At 44.6% G+C, this 20,277-nt stretch overlaps 1 protein-coding gene across 1 annotated transcript in view; it reads left to right on the forward strand.

Annotated features, from left to right (window-relative positions):
• Positions 1-123: 123 nt before the first annotated feature.
• EP300 (EP300 lysine acetyltransferase) overlaps positions 124-20,277 on the forward strand; it is a 63,068-nt gene continuing 42,914 nt past the window's right edge. The window contains exons 1-2 of the mRNA XM_082780991.1: positions 124-2,143; positions 15,421-16,079. Coding sequence (XP_082637117.1) covers positions 2,050-2,143; positions 15,421-16,079 — 753 coding nt within the window. The 5' untranslated portion in view covers positions 124-2,049. The remainder of the gene's footprint in view (positions 2,144-15,420; positions 16,080-20,277) is intronic.

The following is a 20,277-nucleotide window of genomic DNA, read 5'->3' on the forward strand; positions in this document are numbered from 1 at the left end:
CCTCCCTCCCCTCCCTCCCCGCGTTCCATTGTGTGCGCCAGCGCCCGCCAGGCCCCGCCCCCTTCCCCGGGGCCACGCCCCCTTTATTCCCCCCTCCCTCTCCCCCCCCCCGCTCTTGGCTCATTTCCGGCCGCCGCCGCCGCCGCTGGCTGCCCTGGGAGGGCGGTGCGGAGCGGAGCGGAGCGGCTCGGAGCGGGGCGCAGCGCAGCGCAGCACAACAGCCGCCATTTTGGTTGTGTGCGGCCGAGGCGCGGAGCCGCCGGAGCCGCGCCGGACGGGGCGAGCCGGAGCCGGGGGGGGGCAGCGCACACAGACACGGCCCGGCCGGCAGCGCAGCGCGGAGCCCAGGGCGCCCGCTACGCCTCTCTTTTATTTTTATTTTTTTTATTTTTTCTCTCTCTTTTCTTCCCCTTTTTATTTTTTTATTTTTAATTTTTTTTTTTTTAATTTTTTAATTTTTTTTTTTTTCCTCTCTCCTCTCCCGCCGCCGGCGCCCCCCGGCTCCGCCACACACGCCCCGGCAGCAGCAGCAGCAGCAGCAGCAGCGGCGGCGGCGGCGGCAGCGCCAGGCAGGGGCAGTAGGGAGCCTGCGCTCGGCCCCCGCGCTGCCCGCCCCACCCCCCCCGCCGGCCATTTAACCCACCCCGCGGCCAGGCCCCCGCCCTCCTCCTCCTCCTCCTCCTTTTTTTATTTTTTTATTTTTTAAAATTTTTCAATTTTTCACTTTATTATTTTACATTTTACCCCCCCTCCCGGCTCTTCCTTTCCGAGGGGTCTCTCAGCCTTACCCCCCCCCCCCCCCCCCCTCCCTCCCTGCCACCAACCTCTTGGCTTCCCTCCCCCGGCCCCTGGCCGAGGCGAGGTGCGGGTCCCCCCCAGGAGGGGGGCGGCTTCTCTCTCTCTCTCCCCGCTGCCCCCATCTCGGGGAGCGGAGCCGAGCCGAGCCGAGCCGCCGGGGCTCGCCACCATCCCGGGAGGGGGGAAGGTAGGCAGCGAGGGGGGGAGGGGCCGGCGCCTTCCTCCTCCTCCTCCTCCTCCTGCCGTGGGCTCGGCCCCTGCGCCTCCTGCGCCCGAGGGGGGGGCAGCCCGCTCCTGAGAGAAAAGAGGAAGGGGGAAAGGAGCGGAGCGGGGAGGTGGAGGAGGGGGGGGGGGGCAGCGAGGGGTGTCGGAGCCCGCCCCCCACCTTCCCAGCCCGCGATCGGCGCTGCCTCCAGCAGGACAACAACCCCTCCTCCTCCTCCTCCTCCTTCCCTGCACAACAAGATGTGAAGCGGAGACTCCTGGGACTTATCCTCAGCCTCCTCATCCTTACGGCTCCCCTCTCTGCAGCCATTTAGCGACGGGCGAGGGAAGGAGCGAGTGGAGCTGGGGACCCCGCGCCCGCTCGGCCTCTCGCCCCGCCGCCTCCCCCCCGGGTATTTTTCAGCAGGGTGGTGTCGGAGGGGGAAGGAGCCGCTGCTAGAGGACGGTGAGCTGCTTTTTTTCTTTTTTCCTCCTCCTCTCCCCTCCTTCGCCCGCCTCCTTGTGGCGATGAGGAGGAGGAGGACGGCGCCGAGGAGGAAGAGGCTGATGGCGGCGGTGAGGAGGCAGCAGGAGGAGGAGACCCCCCGGAGGATGAAGATGATGATGGTGGCGGCGGCGAGGAAGCACCAGCAGCACAACAGCCGGGATTAATTTCACCGAGGGAAGAAGGAGAAGAAGGAAGAAAAAAAAAAATCAAACCACCAGCCTCAATTTTTTTTTTAATTTTATTTTTTATTTTTTATTTTTTTCGGCGGGGGCTCTTCCCATCTCGGCTCGGCCCTCTCGCCTGGGGGGCAGAGGCCTCTTGCTCCCACCCTCGCCCCGCTTCTCCGCTGCCGCCCTCCCGGAGCCCGAGGGGCAGAAAAAGGGGAACTTGGCCCCCCCCCAGCCGGATCCTCCCCGCTCCCTTCTCGTCGGCATTGTTGTGCTGCGGCTTCACCCGGGGGCCTGAGGAGAAGCTGAAGGTCTTGGGGCTCCCCCCCTGCGTCTCTCTGCTCGGAGTGATTGTCTAAAAAAGAATTAAAAATGGCCGAGAATGTGGTGGAGCCGGGCCCGCCTTCAGCCAAGCGGCCTAAACTCTCCTCACCGGCGCTCTCCGTGTCCGCCAGCGACGGCACAGGTCAGTCTCGGGGGCCCAGGCCCTCAGCCTCTGGATGCCACAATTGCTGCCCTCCTCTCCCCCCTCCTGCCCCAAATCTTCCCCCTCCCTTTGGCAGAAGCCGAACTTGCGCCTGCCTTCGGCCTTTCTCGGGGCTTTGCTCCCCTTCCAGCCCCGTTTGAACCCGTTCGCGTTTCAGACCGGGCCCTTGGGATGTTCCTGCCTCCTGTTTGTCTTTTTTTTTTTTAATATTTTTTTTTTTTTCTGGGAGGTGTTGGAAGGCAAAGCTGGTCAGTTTATTGTGCTTTTGATCAATTGCAGATAACAGTTTGTCATTTTCGTGGCTTTCACAATAGTTATTACAGAGCTCCTTGCGAAGCCCGTGCCTTTAGCACTATTTCGTCTTTCTGCAACTGGATTTAAAGATGCCGGTTTCGTGCACTTTATTGTTGAATTTCTGTGTACGCTTGTACGTACACAGGTACAGGTCTCGGTTCTTATTTTGCATATATACAAGTTTTTTTCACAGCTTGTTCAGAAACGAGATTTTTCTCTGCTGTTTCCCCCCCCCCCCTCTCGCATTCAGCCTGGTTATTTGATGTGTTTTTACAATTCTTCTTGCTCTTTTTTGCAGAAGAGTATCTAAAAATCATTTTTTTGTTGTTGTTCTGTTTCAAATAAACCATTGACTTGGGGAAAAGAGAGCCAAAACCAAAATCCAGATTGCAAGTTTTGGGCCTAAGGTTCCTCAAGACTTAGAAACAAAATGTTATTTCACCTCATTTGCATTAAGAATCAATATGGAGTGCAGTTGGTTTTGCATCTCTCATTTTCTTTGCTGTGAGACTAAAATGTCTGAAATTGCCCTGTGAACTTGGGGGTTGGGAGGATAAAGGGGCTTCTCTGCAGTCCTGCAAAGGTCCTTGGTGATGCTGTGAAGGCAGGCTGGAGGTTGGAAAATGTAGGTGTCCCAGCCAGTAGCGAATCTGAGCTGGTTGTACTGGGAGGGGAGATGGAGTACCACAGGGCTGTTGAGCTTTTTCATGCTTCTGGTGAAGCAGAGCTCATTTCTTATCATTTTGCTACGAGACTACTTGGTTACCTGTCCCCCAGGAGTTTCTTTAGGCTCACTTTAGATCTTCTTAAGCCTACAGAGTGTGCCTACAGATGGAGGCGGCCTCCTCCTGCTAGAGTCTGGTGAGTGGTGGTGTCCTGATGCCACCAGCCTTGCTTGCTGCAGTTAGAGCTGCCAAGAAGAAGGAAGAGTTCAAAAAATAAAGTAAAATGGCTGGTCACTTGACAGTAGACAGCAGGTTTCAGTATCCAGTTTTTGTCTGAGCAGTGGATGTGATTCTGCTTGGAATCATCTTCACAAACTTGATTTTTGCCTTCTGTTCTTGGTGGATGACGTATTAGCTCTGAAAAGTTGGTATGTAACTTTCAGAGCATTGTAGGTACAGGCAGTGCAATCAGTGTAATGTTGCAAGTGGAGGCCACAACTCTCCTTAATAGCAACAGGTCTCCACCAAGAGAGCAGAAGGCTGAAGAAGCTGCTCTTTAGCTGAAGCTAGTTGGTTTTTTATGCTACACTTGGAAACCAGTGCCTAACGGTAGTAACCATTTTTTTACTTTGCCTGGGCAGTGGTGATCTTGTTCTGTTTATGGAGGTGAAATAAAATGCTTTTGAGGGAAGTCTCAATACCTGAATATATGAAAACTGAAGGCTTATTTTGGTCGAGATGTATGGATGCATCAAAGTTGAGGTGTTTAAGATCAAAACAGGCTTGGATAATGTGAATTTATCTCAGTTGAACAGGTGCAGATTTTCACAGAATATTTAGTTTATTTTCATAGTTAGCTTGCTGAGCGGCTTAATAAATGAGCATTGTATATTTGTGGTCAGTTTCAGAGAGATTCAGTTGTGACAGCACACAAAATGGAATAAATTTTTTCACAGTCATTGAGATCGTCGTCACCTGGTAGCTGTGCAGAGGTCTCTAAGTGCTGCAAATGCTTCATATATGCTACAGAAAACTGTTGAAGGATTTTTACTCTTAAGGACTTCTTGTTGACAATTCCTTGCCTGCATTTGGGACACTTCCACATACCTGTTTTTCTAATTAAATAAAATAAACCCTGCCGAGCTGATAAACGTGTTTTAAGGGCTGCGTTTTTCAGTTGCTGCTTGAATGGCACATTTTTCTCTCGCTTCTACTGTTGTGGGAAACATTTTAAACCTATCTGCTCTTGAAATTTGCTTTGAAATAGCGCAAGCAACTTTCACACTAGAGAACTGGTATTGTCCCCCCTCCTGTGCTAATGGTAGGAAATCAGAAAGGTGGTGGGTGCTGATGTAGTTTCTGCAGCAATCTTTGTAAACTTTGCATTAGATTCACACTATCCATGTGGAGGGAGAGAGAGGTAAGAAACTTGCAATGTTAAGGAAACTTTTCCCAGCACATGTATGTAGCGGGTCTCTGTGTGTTTCTCTTGCTGTTACCTTTTTGACCGAGTTCTTAGCATGAAACACTGTTTTAGCTTGTTAGATACCTAAAAGTAATGGCTGGCTCCAGTTAACTTATTCCCGAACTTGTAGGTGTTAGGAGTATCTATGCTGGACACTAAGTTGAGTCTCTAATTCACCCATGTTTTTATTGTAGGCCTGGATGAAACTGATGTTCTGGGTTTGGAATATAGTAAACTCAATTAGATGAAAAAAATAATGGTAGTTATGTGTGAATTTTGTTCAGATATGAATACCTTTACAGTAGGGTCACCTTTTATTGGTACAGTATTCTTAGTATAGCATGTGAATTCGTGACCCTGTGCTAGCAGCTTTTCTGTACTGGTGTGGTGATACTGATGGAAGTATCGATAGAAATGGAAACCTTGTTTTGGCATGTTGCATCCAGCCTCAGAAGCCTTTTTTTAAGCACTGTATTAGCAGATTCGTTGTATACGCTAGTTTGTTTCTGTCACTATAGCAGAATAATTTCAGCGCATCCTGGAAAATTATCTCCTTGAGTAAGTGAGCGGAAGCCTTTCATAGAGATACGTTTTTAGCTGGATACTTTAAACCAGTGATTTTATTTTGGGCATTTTATTTCCGAGCCCCTCAATTTTTCCTGCAGCGATGCAGGTGGGCTGCAGTTGCCGCATACAGATTCCTACATGGTTTGTGTAGACCCACGTGTGCTGGTGGGGTGAGTTTAGTCGCCTTTTATGATTTCTTTTACCAATCATCTTCATCCCCCCACCCTTAGAAATAACCTGTGTTCTGTGGACTAGGAGAACTTTTTGGCTGTGGGTTCTGAGCTGCTCTTTGAGCAAGGAATAAAGCTGGAATCTGCTCTGTGCGCTAGCGTGGCTGGGTGGTATCGTGTCTTTTGGTTGCTAGATCCTAAAATAGGATTTTAAGTGCTTAGTGTTTCTGGCTTGCCCTAACATTGGAAGTCACTTTTCTACACTTAGTTAGTTGATACGAGTGTTAGATCAGAGATCACTCAGTGTTCGTAATATGTGCCTTAAGTTCCTTCAGTTTATCGTGTCCAGAAGTTGTGTTTTTCTGAGGAATAGCACATCTCCAGTCTCTGTTTCAGTACACATCTTATAGAAAACTAGCATGTTCTTTTCTTTTATTTTCCCACTACTTTTGACCTTTAAAACTTTACTCCTCTTTACATCAAAGTTCTAAATCTTGGTGTTTTGTTGTTTTTTTTTTTTAAAAAAAAATCTCATCTGGAGTGGTACAGTTTTTGACTGATTCTCATCTGTCACTTGTTCCAAGTGTTATCAGGCTGCTTCTTTGATTGAAATGAATCTTAATCTTGTCTCACGGCCTATTCCAGAGGCACTTATAAGGTTTTCAACACTGTTTCCAGTCTGCTATGGAAGTTTTTTTCTTGAAGTTTGTATATACATTCTTTCAAATACTTTTTACAAGTCTGTTTTCTGACTAACATTTAAGACCAAGTTGTTAGCCACGTTCAATTTGCAGCCATCAGTTAAATATTTCTATCCCTTCTTGTTGAGAGCCACTTTTAAACTTTTTTCCAAGTATTTTGTCATCATATAAGATGCATTAAAATAGGGTTTATTGGGTGACATAGTGTACATCAAGTGCTGCAATGGATGAAGTTCCAAGCCAACAGCGGACGCTGCATTTGCAAACGGGTATCTCTGCCTTGGAGTTCCCTAGGTTGTCCAAGAAACATCTTGTTAGGAGTAAGATGTTTCAAATACCTCACAAACTGATCATTCTCATGGTGCTGAGTAACTTTTAGAAGAAAGTCTTACAGGCTTTTGATCCTTCTAGACCTCCAAATTGCTACACCTCTGTTTCTTTCGCCACTTTGAGCGGGTTGTGCGTGTTGGACATAGGTATGTACTTCCTTTGCACAGGGTTGGAAAGGAAATCTGCTTGTAAAGAAATACCACTGCAACTCAGGGACCATCCGTACTGTGATGCAAAACTGAATTTTGAGCGCTTACTTACGAATAAAAACCTTTGAGACTAGAAAATGAGTTTAGAGTTGCAGTTTAAAAGCACAAATTCACTTGATATTGCAGGTGAAAAGCTTTTGTTGCTGAGTTTGGGAATACAAATCCTAGATTTGGGAATATAAATCCTAGATTCAACAAACAAAAAACACAAACACCACAAAAACAAACAAAAAAATACTGTTTTTTTTTTTGTATCTCTTCCCAACATTTCCAGAGCAGCATTAGGATTTAGTATAGGTCAGTTCTGTATTTGCAGAACAAGCAATGTTTATCTGGGGAGGGTGTAGCGGAGTTGAGGGCTTGATGTATGCTTTTTGAGAATGTGTATTTCATGAGATCCTGGTGATTAATGCAGAACTTTTGCTGTAGATTTTTTTTGTATCTTTATAACTTGGACAAGGTGACTTGATTACTAGATTTTAATTTGATGCGATTTATTGGATATTTTTTCCATTTTCTTCATAGGCTGCTGGATTTTTATTTTTTCTCCAGTGTCACCTCAGTGTCTCACTTAGGCTGTTCCTGCTAAAGCAGCTGCTATGCTTGATATATCACTAATGATATTACTTTAACCTTTCTCATCACCCTAACTTGTGCCCCCTCTGAGAGGGTTTGGCCAGGAGTCCCTTAGATTTGACAAATGGAGTAGTTTTGCTGCACAGTTTTCACTGACAGATAAACAATGCACACCTGCCTTCAAGGATTTGGATTTTTCTGTCTTTACTTAAACTGTAGCAGCAGGCTGAAGCAAGATACATCTGTCCCTGCATGTGGGTGTACAAAACATCTGTAGTTACACTGAATTTGTAGGGGTTTCTTGTAGGATATATCTTAGGGCGATTCATAGAAATCCTCTCCCTGGCTGGTAAGTGATGAATCTGATAAACTGGTTTTGTCGTCTTCCTAAATATCAATATGTTCTCTTAAAATGGGTTGGCATATTAAAGTTGTGCAAAAACAGAACTGAAAAAAGTTCTGTTTAAAGTTCTGTGAAAACTTGATGAGTTGTTTTTAACTTCAAGCACACTTATCTTACATAACTTTTTTGAAGAAAATTAGGAAAAAACAATGTTCTGTGCTCCGGTCCTAAGTAACTCCTGGCTTAGTTGGCTGTCAGCTGTGCCTACAGGAAGGCGTGGGTATGAAGTTGTGGTCCAAACCTGGATTTTCACAGAAAAAGTAAAAGTTGGGTACAGGATCTTCAGAAACTGTGCAGGTGATTTTCTGTCATCGGTGATTGTAAGATGGGGTGGAGACACTTGTTGCTCTCGTCCAAATGATGGTGCAGAACAGCTCTGCACTGCGCCTATCCCTGCATCTCCGCAAGGAGCAAGTAGAAATTGGAACCGTGTCTGTCTGCTTGCGGAGGCACGAGGGCCAGGAGAGGCATGGTGGTAGGAGAGGCACAGTGATTCTTCTACAGAGGCTTTCCTAAGACAAATGAGTTACTGGTTCTTGCGTTGTGGAGCTCCCAGAAACAAGCGAATAGGTAATCTCCTTAAAACATACTCTTACTGTGTTAATGAACAAAAAGAATCTAATGTTAGAGTTCATGTAAGTAAAACTCTGGCAAGGTGCTGGCGTATGGCTTGCTGAAGCTAAGCTAATATTCCTGGATGTCATTTATGAACTCTGGTGGGCTACCGGTTCAAGAAGTCTGATCTATTGACTTCTAGATAGATAATTTAACATTTCTTTTCTGTTTTTACTTGGGAGTATTCAGAAAACTCGCTTTGCTTTTTGGTGGTCTTATACACAGTATGCGTTACTTCGAAGTTGGTGTGAACTTGGCAGTGCAGTGAGCTTCATTCTTTTCTTGAAACTGATTTGTAATCGCTTCTGAAATTGATGTGGTCTGTCTGGGGACACAGATGTGTCCCCTTCCTATCTGTGTGCACACATGTTTTTGCCTGCTAGTGCAGCAAACCAGAAACTTCCCAAAGCTGCGGATGGATAAGGCACTTTCAGCTTTCTGGACTTCTGTGGTCCATCATTTATCAGGCTCCCAACTGAAATCCCGTTCTTACTACTTAGTGCTCTCACAGACCAGCAGTAGGTAACTTAATGTGGTCTTGGGGGAATTTCAGCGGCATCCCAAGGCAGGGTACTCTTGGGAATAAGAACACCAATCGAGAGACTTTAAAGTTAAAAGCAGCACAAGGAAATTTATGCAAATAACATGTTCACAAGTAAATGATTAACCGTGTGACTTCAGCATCTTGGAATTACAATGGCAAAATTTCATCTTGTTCAGGTCATCAGCGGCAGCAAGACTGGGACCTTTGTTACATAAAAGTGTGAATAGGCTGTGCAGGAAGAACTTCCACCTTAAGTAACGTCTCTTCCGTGTGATCGTACTCCTTCCATTTTCCTAGAGCAAAATCTATATTTCAGAATCATAAATCTTCTCAATTTTTTTCAGTGGTGAACTGCAGTCATCTGTATCTCTCTTTAGTGCTTCTTAAAGAGCTCTGAATGAGAGAAAAACAGTTTGTTGTAAATGCAGTTCGCTCCTGAAGTGGCAAACCCCACTTGAACCAGGGTGCACAAGAACTGGTCTTTCTGTTGCTATCAGCTTGGTATGAGTTAAACTTGCAGATTATTTTCCTGAACAAAACTGGGACTTTTTTTTTTTTTTTTTTTAAGAAGGAGTTGATGTGTTTGACGCAGTGTTTGAGTAGAGATTAGGATAGCTTCAAAAAAAAAATGAAGGAAGAGCGCGGTCCTCCAATAGCCTTCGGTAGAAGTTGAGCAATGAGTGGTTGCTGCTTTAGAGTGATTTTTTTTTTATGCTTGCAAAATTCTGATGTTTATACTCGGTTGTTAGAACTAATACTGAAATCACGTGCGTTCGAGATGAGGAATTAGATCAACGGGCTGTTTTTAAAGGTCCGTGCCCGAAGTTGTGCGCTAGCGTGATGTGCAAACATGTTTTGTGCCTGGGCTTCTGCTGTCTGCCAGGGGCTCTGAGCTCCCTCTCAGAATGAGTAGCGTGCCTCCATTTTCAGCTGTGTTTTCTGCTAGTATTGTTTGTGGTCTGTCTTCAAGTTATCAAGTTTCTTGATGTGGTGAGCAAATTCAGGTCTTCTCTGGATTAGCAGGAAGGAAGGAGGAGGCAGTGCTTCCCCACTTTCTTGCAGAGAGCAGAATTAAAAATAGTCCGATGCTGAAGACCTTGTTACCGGAGCGCCGTAATGCAGAATAAGGATTCACTCCTGCTTATGCAAGAGCAACTGAGAAGACCTGCGTCACGCTGCCACTTCGGCAGCATGTCGTTGTAAGGCTTGTACAGGGGCTGATGGCCTTGGGTCGTGGCAGCAGCGAATCTAGACCTTACATTTCTCTGGCTGATGCCTGAGTGTTTCCCCTTCTGTCTTGCATCGAGCTAATAGATTAATTAAAACTAACTGCACAGTTTCAGGTGGGGAAAATGGCTTGGCAGAGCTCTTGTTACCGTTGGGTAATTGTGGCTTCACAGAGCATCTATGCGAAAAGCCTCCTTGTTAAAGGGCTTTAATCGTAAGAGTAAATCTGTTCTCCAAAATACAGCAAAACTCTCTCACGCCCACTTGGTAGGAATCTTGAGAGTTTTGCCTCTTTCTTAGTATGCTTTTTCCCCGCTGCAATTGCCTGAACATGACTGGCTTAATTTTCTGCCATTGCAGATGCCGTGGGAATCGATGATTTTTCTTTTAGTAGCACTTTGTTACATATCTGTGCTTCACCTTTGCTCCTGTGTTTTCACAGGTGCCTGAGAGTTGTCTTGTGAGGATGTGGCTCCTTCTCCTGTTCTGCCTTTTTTTTTTTTTTTTTAAAAAAGGGTATTTTAGGGCTTGTAATGCTGGTGCTTGACTGCAGACCTGAGTAGCTGGTTACTCTGGGGTATTGGTTGTATCCTCTGGGCATTTTCTCTGTTAAGATCTAAGCCCTGTTCAATCCTGGATAGCTTTGATGCCACGGTTGTGGGGAAGATGCTGAGCTCAGCAGCTCGTTGTTGAGCTCTGTCTGAAAGCACAGCGAAAGTATCCCGTTTTCTCTGTAGTCCAGCATCACCTGCGGCTCCTGTCAACTCTGTCACATGCCTACCTTGTGTTCAGTGTCCTGTATTAAGCCTCACCCCCTTATTTCATTGTGCACTTAACAGCTGCGGTGCATATATTTGATGCACTGATACGTTCCTGGAGCCCAGAAACCCTTGTGCAAAGAGGTGGCTGTTCAGCAGCTTTCTAACTTGCTGTCTGTGTTCAGAGCATAACGTAAGAGGTGCAGGGACAGGAACTGGAAGTCTCACACCTACCGAAAAGCTCAGCACCGAGGTAAGCACAGGAGTCAGCTCTTGTCTTTCTTACATGACTGGCATGAGGGGTTCTCCAGGCACTGCTGTTCACACGTGTGCTGCTTCTGATACACCAGCTCCTCCTCTGCTTCAGTTTCGTGGCTGATCAGGCAGTGCACACGAGAGTGAAGTGTTCTGGGCAATTTTGTAGTACATAAGCAAGTTTTTAGGCTGCAATGAATAACGTCAGCTTTCTGTTGGTTAGAACCAGGTAATCTTCATTTTGATAGAAATTCGTGTTTTGTTCCAAAAGGGGAGTAGAGGTCTGTCTTAAGCCAGAAATGAGAAAACTATGAGGCTAGAAAGCATACAAGAGAAACTAGCATGTGCAATTTGAAACCCACGTGTGAATTTCTTTGCTCATTAGTCAGCATTGGATATATTCTCCCTGCAATGTAAGCATTTTTTGTCAGAAATCTCTACCTTGCCTTGCGTGCTTTGACAACGGTTATCACTGTGGCCACCAGGAGCTCTTGCAGTAAAACTAGCTTGAAATACACATTTGTGACTCATCTGGAATCTGATTGCTTGATAGGGCACTGATTTCTTAATCACTTGAGAGTTTTGATGGCCCTCTCTGAGTCCGTACTGATTTCAAGGCTTTGCTGGTGTTTCCCACCCAGGCCAGCGGTCTACTTGCATCTTGCAGATCAGGCACCATCAAAGACAAGTTACTAAGAAGGCAGAGGTTTGTAGGGTCCAAAACTGAGAACAGAATTCACAGTAGACAAGGAAAGCTAACGCACCAGTTTTTGAGGTGGCTTCCTTGCAGTTCAGGGTGAAGTTCCACTTACTTGATCCAGTCTGACTGGACTGCGGTGGAAAGACAGAACTGCTCCATCTGCGCTCTTCTCAGCCACCTTCTTCTTGTGGCAGATCTGACACAGCCATGGTGAGCTGGGCCGGCTTCTGGGCTGCAGGATAGACCTGTGCAAAGGTTCCCTGGTGGTATGGTTCCTAAGGACAAGTAGTGCATGCCTCTGCATCCACTAATAATACCGTTAATAGCATGATGTGGAATCTGTGTCGCTGTACCGGGATCAAGATCTAGCTCTAACGCTTGCTGCTGGATGTTTCTGATGAGCTCTTGGGTCAGTTAGTGGCCTTCTGCTCTGGGAATCAGGTAGACAAACCCTTGCAGTGCTAATTTGTCTCCTTCCACTTCCCACTAAGAAGCTTTGCTTTCTTAGAAATCTTCCTTCTTAAAGAAAAAGGCGAGCTGTGCGTTCAGTGTACTGGAAAGTCACTCCATTCTCTGGATATTTATCACCTCTGCCTTAAGCTATTCCGTTGGCTCTCGCGTGAATATATTTGCCATTATTTTCACGTAGTCTGAGCTGTCTGGCCTAGCTCTGTCAGTGTTTGGATTGGCCATAGGTAGGTCTCTTACAGTGGGCTTTAGGGTGTGCAGAGTACGTAGAGGGCTGTGAAACGGATTGGAGCTCTTGCTGTATGCACACAAAGTCCTATTGTTCCGGAGGGTCTTCTGAGACTGGTCGTGTTTCAGTCTCATACCTGAAATCTTCTGCCTCCTCGCAGCCGACTAGGAGTGGGATTTCGTAGTTGACCAGACAACAGAACCTTTTTCTGGTTTTGTTGATTTTTAATCTGCTGGCTGGAGAAGACTTGAAAGTTTGTGTTTTTGTTTTTGTTTTTTTTTTTTTTTAAATCTTTTCTAAAAGGTGAGGAAGGCAAACTTGCACCAGAGTGATGCTTCGCTGGTATTAATGGCTTTTGATTTTGCCTTGTAGGTGCTAGGAATCATTTATGGTGTCTTCTCTTGGATTGACGGTCTTAGCGTGTTAGTGCTGAGCAGCTCTGGTTGCTTGTACCAGGATATTCGAGGTGGGCTTGAGCGAGTGAGCTTTGCAGCTGGAAGTGTCCCCATGTTTGACCAGAAGGAATGCCTAAAGAATGAGGTCTTCATAGAAGCAGATTAATATTTTCTTTGGAAGAAATACGAGCAAATCTTTCAGTCTTTCAAAACAAGAATTGCACGGCCCTTCGGTAGTGTTGTATCTGAAATCGTTTAAACAAATCTGAGTAAATGTTTGGTGATAGTTTGAAAAAACAAGTAGCTCAGATGATCTTTCAGATCGTTCAGATGATCACTGACTGTTTTCCAGGTGGTTTTGTGAACGGCTTTATATGCAGGGGTCTGGTCTCAGCAGAGGCAAAGTGAGGATTTTTGTTTTGAGACTGGCCGTGTCCTGGAACCTGCATCTGTTTAAGCAGTTCTTGTCCATCTGCAGCCAGTCACAAAACTGCCTTTTGAGCATCTTTGCTGGAACAAGTGTTTCCCAGTTCCGAGATGGGAGGTTGCTGTGCTCTTCCAGTATGGTTTTGCTGTAGGTATGGGGTCTGTGTTGGACACCTAACTTTTCAGTTCATCTAGGAGAAATCTTTCTGGACAACAGACGAGCTTGAGAATTGCTGGTCTTACTTTTCACTCCCTGAGTTGTGAGATCTTTGTCAGGTTGTTTTGCCAGAGTGTTTTCTGAATTACAGTGTTTCAGTGCTTGTCTGTTTAAAGACATCCTAACAGGCACCTTAAAATGCTCATTTGGAAGCTTCTTAGTTTGCCTGTTGAAGCCATTTTAAACTGTCATGTAGTATTTTTTTGATGGCTTTCTTCATTATCTTGATCTTGAGGGTCTCTCCTACTGTGGCTTTTCCCATGTGCATCAATATTTAATTCTTAGTTTTGGGGAGGGGGGGTATGTTTTGAGGTAGGTGTACCAGCCCCAAACTCTAAATTCGTTATTTTAAATGTAGAACTTGGGCAAAACTTTATTCTTCTGCTTCTTTCCTCACTTCTGAATCTTCAACAAGTATCAGTCATGTTGAAAAGTACTGGAGATGTAATTGAAAGATGAATCCTTAGTATCTACTGCAAAACGTAACTTTTGGCACAAGGTTTCCTTTCAAATCAGCTAGCCCATTCTTTATTAATAGTCTAAAACATGGTTATTTGGAAACTCATTCTTCTTTTGGTGCTTTAGGTTAGTGAATAGTATATAAATGATGTTCTGAGATCTCTTGGTATACCTGCATTCTTCTCAACCTTATGTCATATGCTTAGAATTCTTAAAAGTCCCAATCTTTTAACAGTTAGGAAATTGCATTTAAAAAAAAAAAACAAATAACAAAACTCCTCTATTAGTACTGGAATTCAGCTGCTTGGCAACTTATGGTATTGTGTGAAACATTTTGAATAGATTTCTGATGCTGATCAGCTTTTCTGACTTATGTGTGGTTTAACTGTACTCTCTTCCATCAATATTTAGAACAAGTCATCTTGCCAACCTCTGTAAAATTCAGTATAATTGGCGCTTCCTTTTTTGCAATTGCTGAAATGAGTAGTATTTTAAGTCATCGTCTAGATCTGAAGGTTTTGAAAATGACCTTTCTGGCAGAAGTGATGCTGCACTACGCTAAAAGTTAAGATAAAATCAATCATTTACTGTGTATTCTCAAATTCTAAATACTGAGCTCTATAGCCCGGCTGTTGCAAGTGGCTACGTCACACAATAGCTTGGCTTTGAGCCACAAACTTTCTAGATTATTTTTGTTTTAGCTACTATAGATGAAATATGCAGACCAAGGTGCATGCTACTTCTGCAGACATAAAACTTCTTGTTTGCTTGATCGAATTCATGCCACTGTGTAATAAGATTTTGCCATTTGGTTACCTTGGAGATTACTCTGGGTTTTTGTTGAAGAGAAAAAAAACCTCTTGAATTTTTTTTCCCAATCCTAATGATTTTTCACAACCTCATGGCCAGGAGGGTTACTGAAATTGTTTTCTGACTATGCTTGTTGTGGGGAAAATACTGCCTATTCCATGAAGTTCAATTTAATTTTGCAGTTCTGTGCTGGGAATGACTGGATGTGGAAAATTAAAACAAAACCAACCACCACCAAACAAGAAGAAAGCTGCTAATTTTTTTTTTATTTTTTTTATTTTTTTTTTTTGTAAATAGCAAGCATTTTCTGAAAACCATATTACTATGTTCTCTTCTGGAAGTGACACTTCAGTGAAAGTCAAAAATCAAAACACAGTATTTGCCATCAATCTTTTAACTCTTCTTAATAGTTGTCTAATTCCATTGGTGAATTCTGAGATGTTAATACATTTTTTTCCTCCTTCCCCTTCAAATTTCACAAGCTGGGAGATTACATTCTAAGATACCTAGTGATATTTCAGTGTATACTCTTGTGGAAAAGTGATGCAGAGTGGTTTCCTCCAAATCATACCGAAGTATGATTTGGAGGAAACCACGTAAGGTTTAGAAATTGTTTATGGTAACGAATTGGGATGATTTTCACTAATGACTGATAGAGAAATTCTGCTGGAAAAGTGAAATTTCAATGGTTAAATACATGGAAATTGGTAAACAAGATTCCTCAAGACATATTGCTGATTGCACTGACCCCACGTAACATTTTTGTTTTTCAGATTTTGGATCGCTCTTTGATCTGGAACACGACTTGCCAGATGAACTGATCAGCTCCACCGAACTGGGACTCAGCAATGGCGGTGACATTAATCAGCTGCAGACCAGCCTTGGCCTGGCCCAAGATGCTGCCTCTAAACACAAGCAGCTGTCCGAACTCTTACGGGCTGGGAGCTCCCCAAACCTCAACATGGGGGTTGGTGGCCCTGGCCAGGGCATGGCCGCTCAAACGCAACAGAACAGCCCTGGGATGGGGATGTTGAACAGCATGGTGAAAAGCCCCATGGCGCAGGCTGGGCTGACTTCTCCCAGCATGGCGATGGCTCCGAGCGGCCCGAACCAGGGTCCTTCGGCCCAGTCTGCAGCAGGAATGATGCCAACAGTAAACAGTCCAGTTAACCAGCCTGGCATGGGAATGAACACGGGGATGAATGCTGGCATGAATGCGGGGATGTTGGCAGCAGGCAACGGGCAGGGGATGATGCAGGGGCAAGTCATGAACGGTTCGATTGGAGCAGGCAGAGGGCGACCTAATATGCCCTACCCGAACCCAGGAATGGCAAGTGCTGGCAACTTGTTGGCTGAGACGCTGCAACAAGGCTCTCCGCAGATGGGAGGGCAGGCTGCACTGAGGGGGCCACAGCCCGGAGCCATGAACAAGGTAAGCAAGGCAAGCTGGGCTTGATTTATCTTCCTTCTTGGCATTTATTTTGTGAGGCAGATCCCTCTGCAGTAGGAATTCTGTAGAACAGGGTTCCTCTGCAGTAGGAAAACTGTAGAATAGGGTTTTTGTCTCTTTACCCCAGGATCCAATACTCTTAATTGTTTATATAATGTTAAAATTTAAGTGATGGGAGGCAAAAGTTGGGTCTTGCTCAACAAGCAAGAGTATTTCTAGATTAACCATCTTTTTTTCTTTTAAGTCCTGTGAGAGTATAGGTTATCAACAACATGGAAAACTTGGTAGCATTTAGTCTTTTATGCCTTTGTCCACAAATGTGTTTTCCCATCTAACGTGGTGAATGTGATGGGAATGTTTCAGGATGTTTTAGAAGCTTGGAACTTCTCTGTGTGACACTTAGAACGTTTTTTGTCTGAGGTGTGTTATGTATTGGGTTATGCTGGAGCAGATGAGAAGAAGGAAAATGCAGGTCTGAATGAACTGATGTGTAGTGTGTAAGACATACATTGCCCTTGAGAAATACTTAAGTTGTTGGTGAAAGAATTTGTGTAAATGCCCAAAGACAAGGGTAGGGTAGTTAAAGACTACTGGCATCCAGTTCTAGGTTTAAAGCAGAAAAAGGTTTTCTGTTGGTGGGGGAGTTATGTGTGCTTTTGTAATTCAGGAGATTAGAATAAAGTTGTTGTAGGTAGCTCTGAAAAGATGAGAGAAGAGTGGTTTAAGTTACAAGGAGGTGTTCATGATTTAAAAAAAAAAATTAAAAAAAGACAAACAGCTAGCTTTTCTAGAGTAGGGAAACAGATGAGTGTTTCTTATCAGGTTTTTGGTGTTTTGATAAAAAGCCTGGAAAATATGTAAGTATTTCAGCTCACTTTAGGTGGATTTTTTGTGTTTATTGGTTAACGAGTGGAAACTTTTTTTCTAAGGTGCTTTATAACACCTGAATAGATTCATCTTGGAGTGACCAAAATCAGTCTGCTTGGAGGGCTTGTAATTATAACTAACACAGCCTGTAAACGTATTTGAAACGAGTGAAAATCAGTGCTGTGTCAATGATTTTGCTATGCTTGAACGTATTAAGTAAAATGATGTTAGCGTAGTGTCTTGTGACCATTATTAATGGCAAGCTTTTTTGGTCTTAGCTGGTTGCTTGGGCTCAGTGTGCTGCTAACCATGGTCCCGGTATGTTTGGCTAGGGATGAGCTGATGTTGCAACCTGTTCATATCAAATATTCTTGCCCGATAAATAAGATGTTGCAAAGTCAGATTGCTACAGTAGAAAAATCTGTACACAGTTCAGATTGGTAAGAAATAAGTAGCTACTTGGAGGTATTCTTGTATTGGAATTAGATAATTCGTTGCTTATTGGCTCTGAAAAAAATTACTTTGGTGCTCAGAAAGCTGTATGCAGAGGGCAGAAATTGATGCGTTGAGAGTTTGGTGAAATGCCACATTGTCATCCTCAAACCTAAAGTAAGGTTTTAAATTTTTAAACAAACAAAAGTCCTCCTCTTACCTGGGAGATATAAAGGCCACGAATTGAGGTTTTGGCTTTTGACGCAGTTCAAAACTAAATCATCTTCCTGGCGTTCTCAAACTCCGGAGTGTGCTGAGTATCTAAAATAAGCAGCGTTTTGTGCTTTCTGGGAACCTCCCCACCGAATAGAGAACTTCTGCTTTTTAGCTCATAATCCCAGACTGGTTTAAAAATGAAAACCAGAACTTCGAGCTCTTTACGCCTCGAGAGAAAAGCCTCGAGCCCGGTGGGGTGAGCGTAGCGGGCGCAGCCCGCGCGGAGCAGTTCAAACTGCCGGATGCGCAGGAAGGGTCTGAAATGGAGGCTGAAATTCCAGAACGTCTTCCATTGGTTTGGCTGCTGGCAGGCAGCCTGCCTTTCGCTTCGTGCAGCCGAGTGAGCAGGAGCTGACAACAGGCATGTCTGACCGTTTTCTCCCTCCACCCATCTGCTTTTGTCCCCCCCCCCCCCCCCACCTACAAATCCTCAAAAAGCAGAGGAAAACAGAGGACCCTGAGCAGTTGTTTGCAAAAGGCGGCTTTTTTTTTTTTTTTTTAATTGGTAAATTTAGCCCTGTGTTGCTGCGAACGTGGGTGTTTGTGTAATAACTTTCAGGCGCTTCCTTCATCGCTGCAGAAACGTGCATTATTCAAGAGCTGTCCTTCGGCAGGAGGGGGGAAAAGAGCAAAGCAGGCGCTTCGGTTCTGTTAACTGCGTCGGGTTGGCTTGCCAAAGGCAGCCTCTTCAGGTGAAGTGAGGGTTGCCTCTGTGAATTGGCTTTCAGTAAAACAGATGTGTTGTCAGCCATGGTTTTTACAGGCGAATAGCTTATGTTTGCTGGCATGTGAACTAATTGGGAAGGAGGATGTTATGCTCTCCTAATAGCGGAGATGAGCTCCGAGTGGGTATTCCATTTGTACAGTAAAACTGCTCGTGTTTCTGCTTTGTTCTGTGGTCCCATGGAGTTGCTGAAGCATTTTCTTCCTCTCCTCCTGAAAGATGGGCTGGCAGCAGTGGAATGCTTGATTTGCACGTTAGGCACAGAGTTCCCCGATTTCTTAGCTGTGAACGTTACTTTTTTAAGCCTGGAGATCCCAAATGTCTGTGTGACTGATTGGTTTGGGGTCACCAGGTGGGCATAAATTGGGATCATGGTATCCTGCCACTTGTCTTGGGGTCCAATCCTGTTACGTGTGATACAGGCAGTCACTGAGATGGGAAGAAGCAATTGTCTGCAAACCATCGCTACACCAGTTACATGACATTGTATCCAGGAGCTAATGCAGGCTTGAAACTCACCTGGTCATTTAAGATAATAATTTGAATATAGTTTCCTGATCCACTTCATGCTGGCTGAGTGCAGAGCGAGCCCTGAGATTAGGGAGGGGACGTGTTAAAGGAGAGGGTGGTGCTGCTCCGAGCAGGGTGTGGGCCCTGCTTTGGTACCAGAGTCAGCTTAAAAATACCTGTGGAGGTTTAGCCTAAAAGGAAATTCTGGAGAGGGGAGGAATTGTAACAAATTTAGCTTTCTTGAATAGCTTTTTGTTTTCTGTGTGCTTGCTGGTGTGCATGTGAAGTGTAACGGGAATGTCTGTCCTCTTAAAATAGAGTTTTGGAAACTGTTTGTAATACTTTGATTCTTTCAGCATTTAAACATTTTTCAGGCTTCTTATTTCACTGGCTGGCCTTACAGCTTTGGCTAATTTAAGTGTAAACAGCGAATTCAAGCTCCACAGTAAGTTAAGAACAAATTTGTGTTCCCTGTCTTGAACCATTCTTCATTTGGAAATCCATATATATAGTTAAAACCTTCCTGTGGCCCTTCAGCTCATCTGCTGGATTTTGCCCGGAGTTCCCAGGTTTATTGGGAACTTGTTAGAGGGGGAGAGATTTTGCATACGAGTTGGTGGCTGTATTTCTGTGATCTTGCAGCGGAGAAATTCACCTGACCTTCAGGTCATGTAGATGGAGTATCCTGCTGAGCCCAGAAGTGCTCTGGTACTCGATGAAATGGACATAAAGGCAATTCAGATTAGCAGGGGAATTACAGCCTTTGCTATGTGATTATTTCAGTCTCATGAAATCACTTTAAACATTTAGAGCTCCAGTGTTAATTTTGTCATTTGGCCTATTGTCTCCTGTGAATATATGGAGTTCTGCTATTGTAATGGAGACACTATTGTGCTTTACCACTGCTTAGCACTTATGTTAAGAAAAATAAGTTGTAATGTTTTACAAATGTGAACGTAATTTAGATTTTCCATACCTTTCTTTAAATAAGGCAGTAAGAAATGTCCAAGTCTTGTTCAAAATTGCAGAATTTGAAAGTGATGATACCCTCAAATAGTAAATTTAGGTAAGGGAAATGAAAAAAAGCTTGCTTCTTAGTGTTAGCACGTTCAGTGTAACATTCATTCCACGTTATAAAGCAACCAAGAACACTGACCTTCTACATATCGCTTTCACAAAGCATTTGATTCAACACGTGGGTCTGTCCACGGTGTTTAGATTCCATGCCCCAAGTGTGCCATGCGATTGAGCACTAAGCCATTGAAAGTGTGGCTGCACACTGTGGTCCTGAGGTGAACCAAGGTGTGAAAAATGGGTAATTGCTCACTTTATCCCAGCGCAGGGGAGGAATGTGTCTGGGGGAGAAAGGGA

This window comes from Aythya marila (genome assembly GCF_965140915.1).
Source record: "Aythya marila genome assembly, chromosome: 1".
NCBI lineage: Eukaryota > Metazoa > Chordata > Aves > Anseriformes > Anatidae > Aythya > Aythya marila.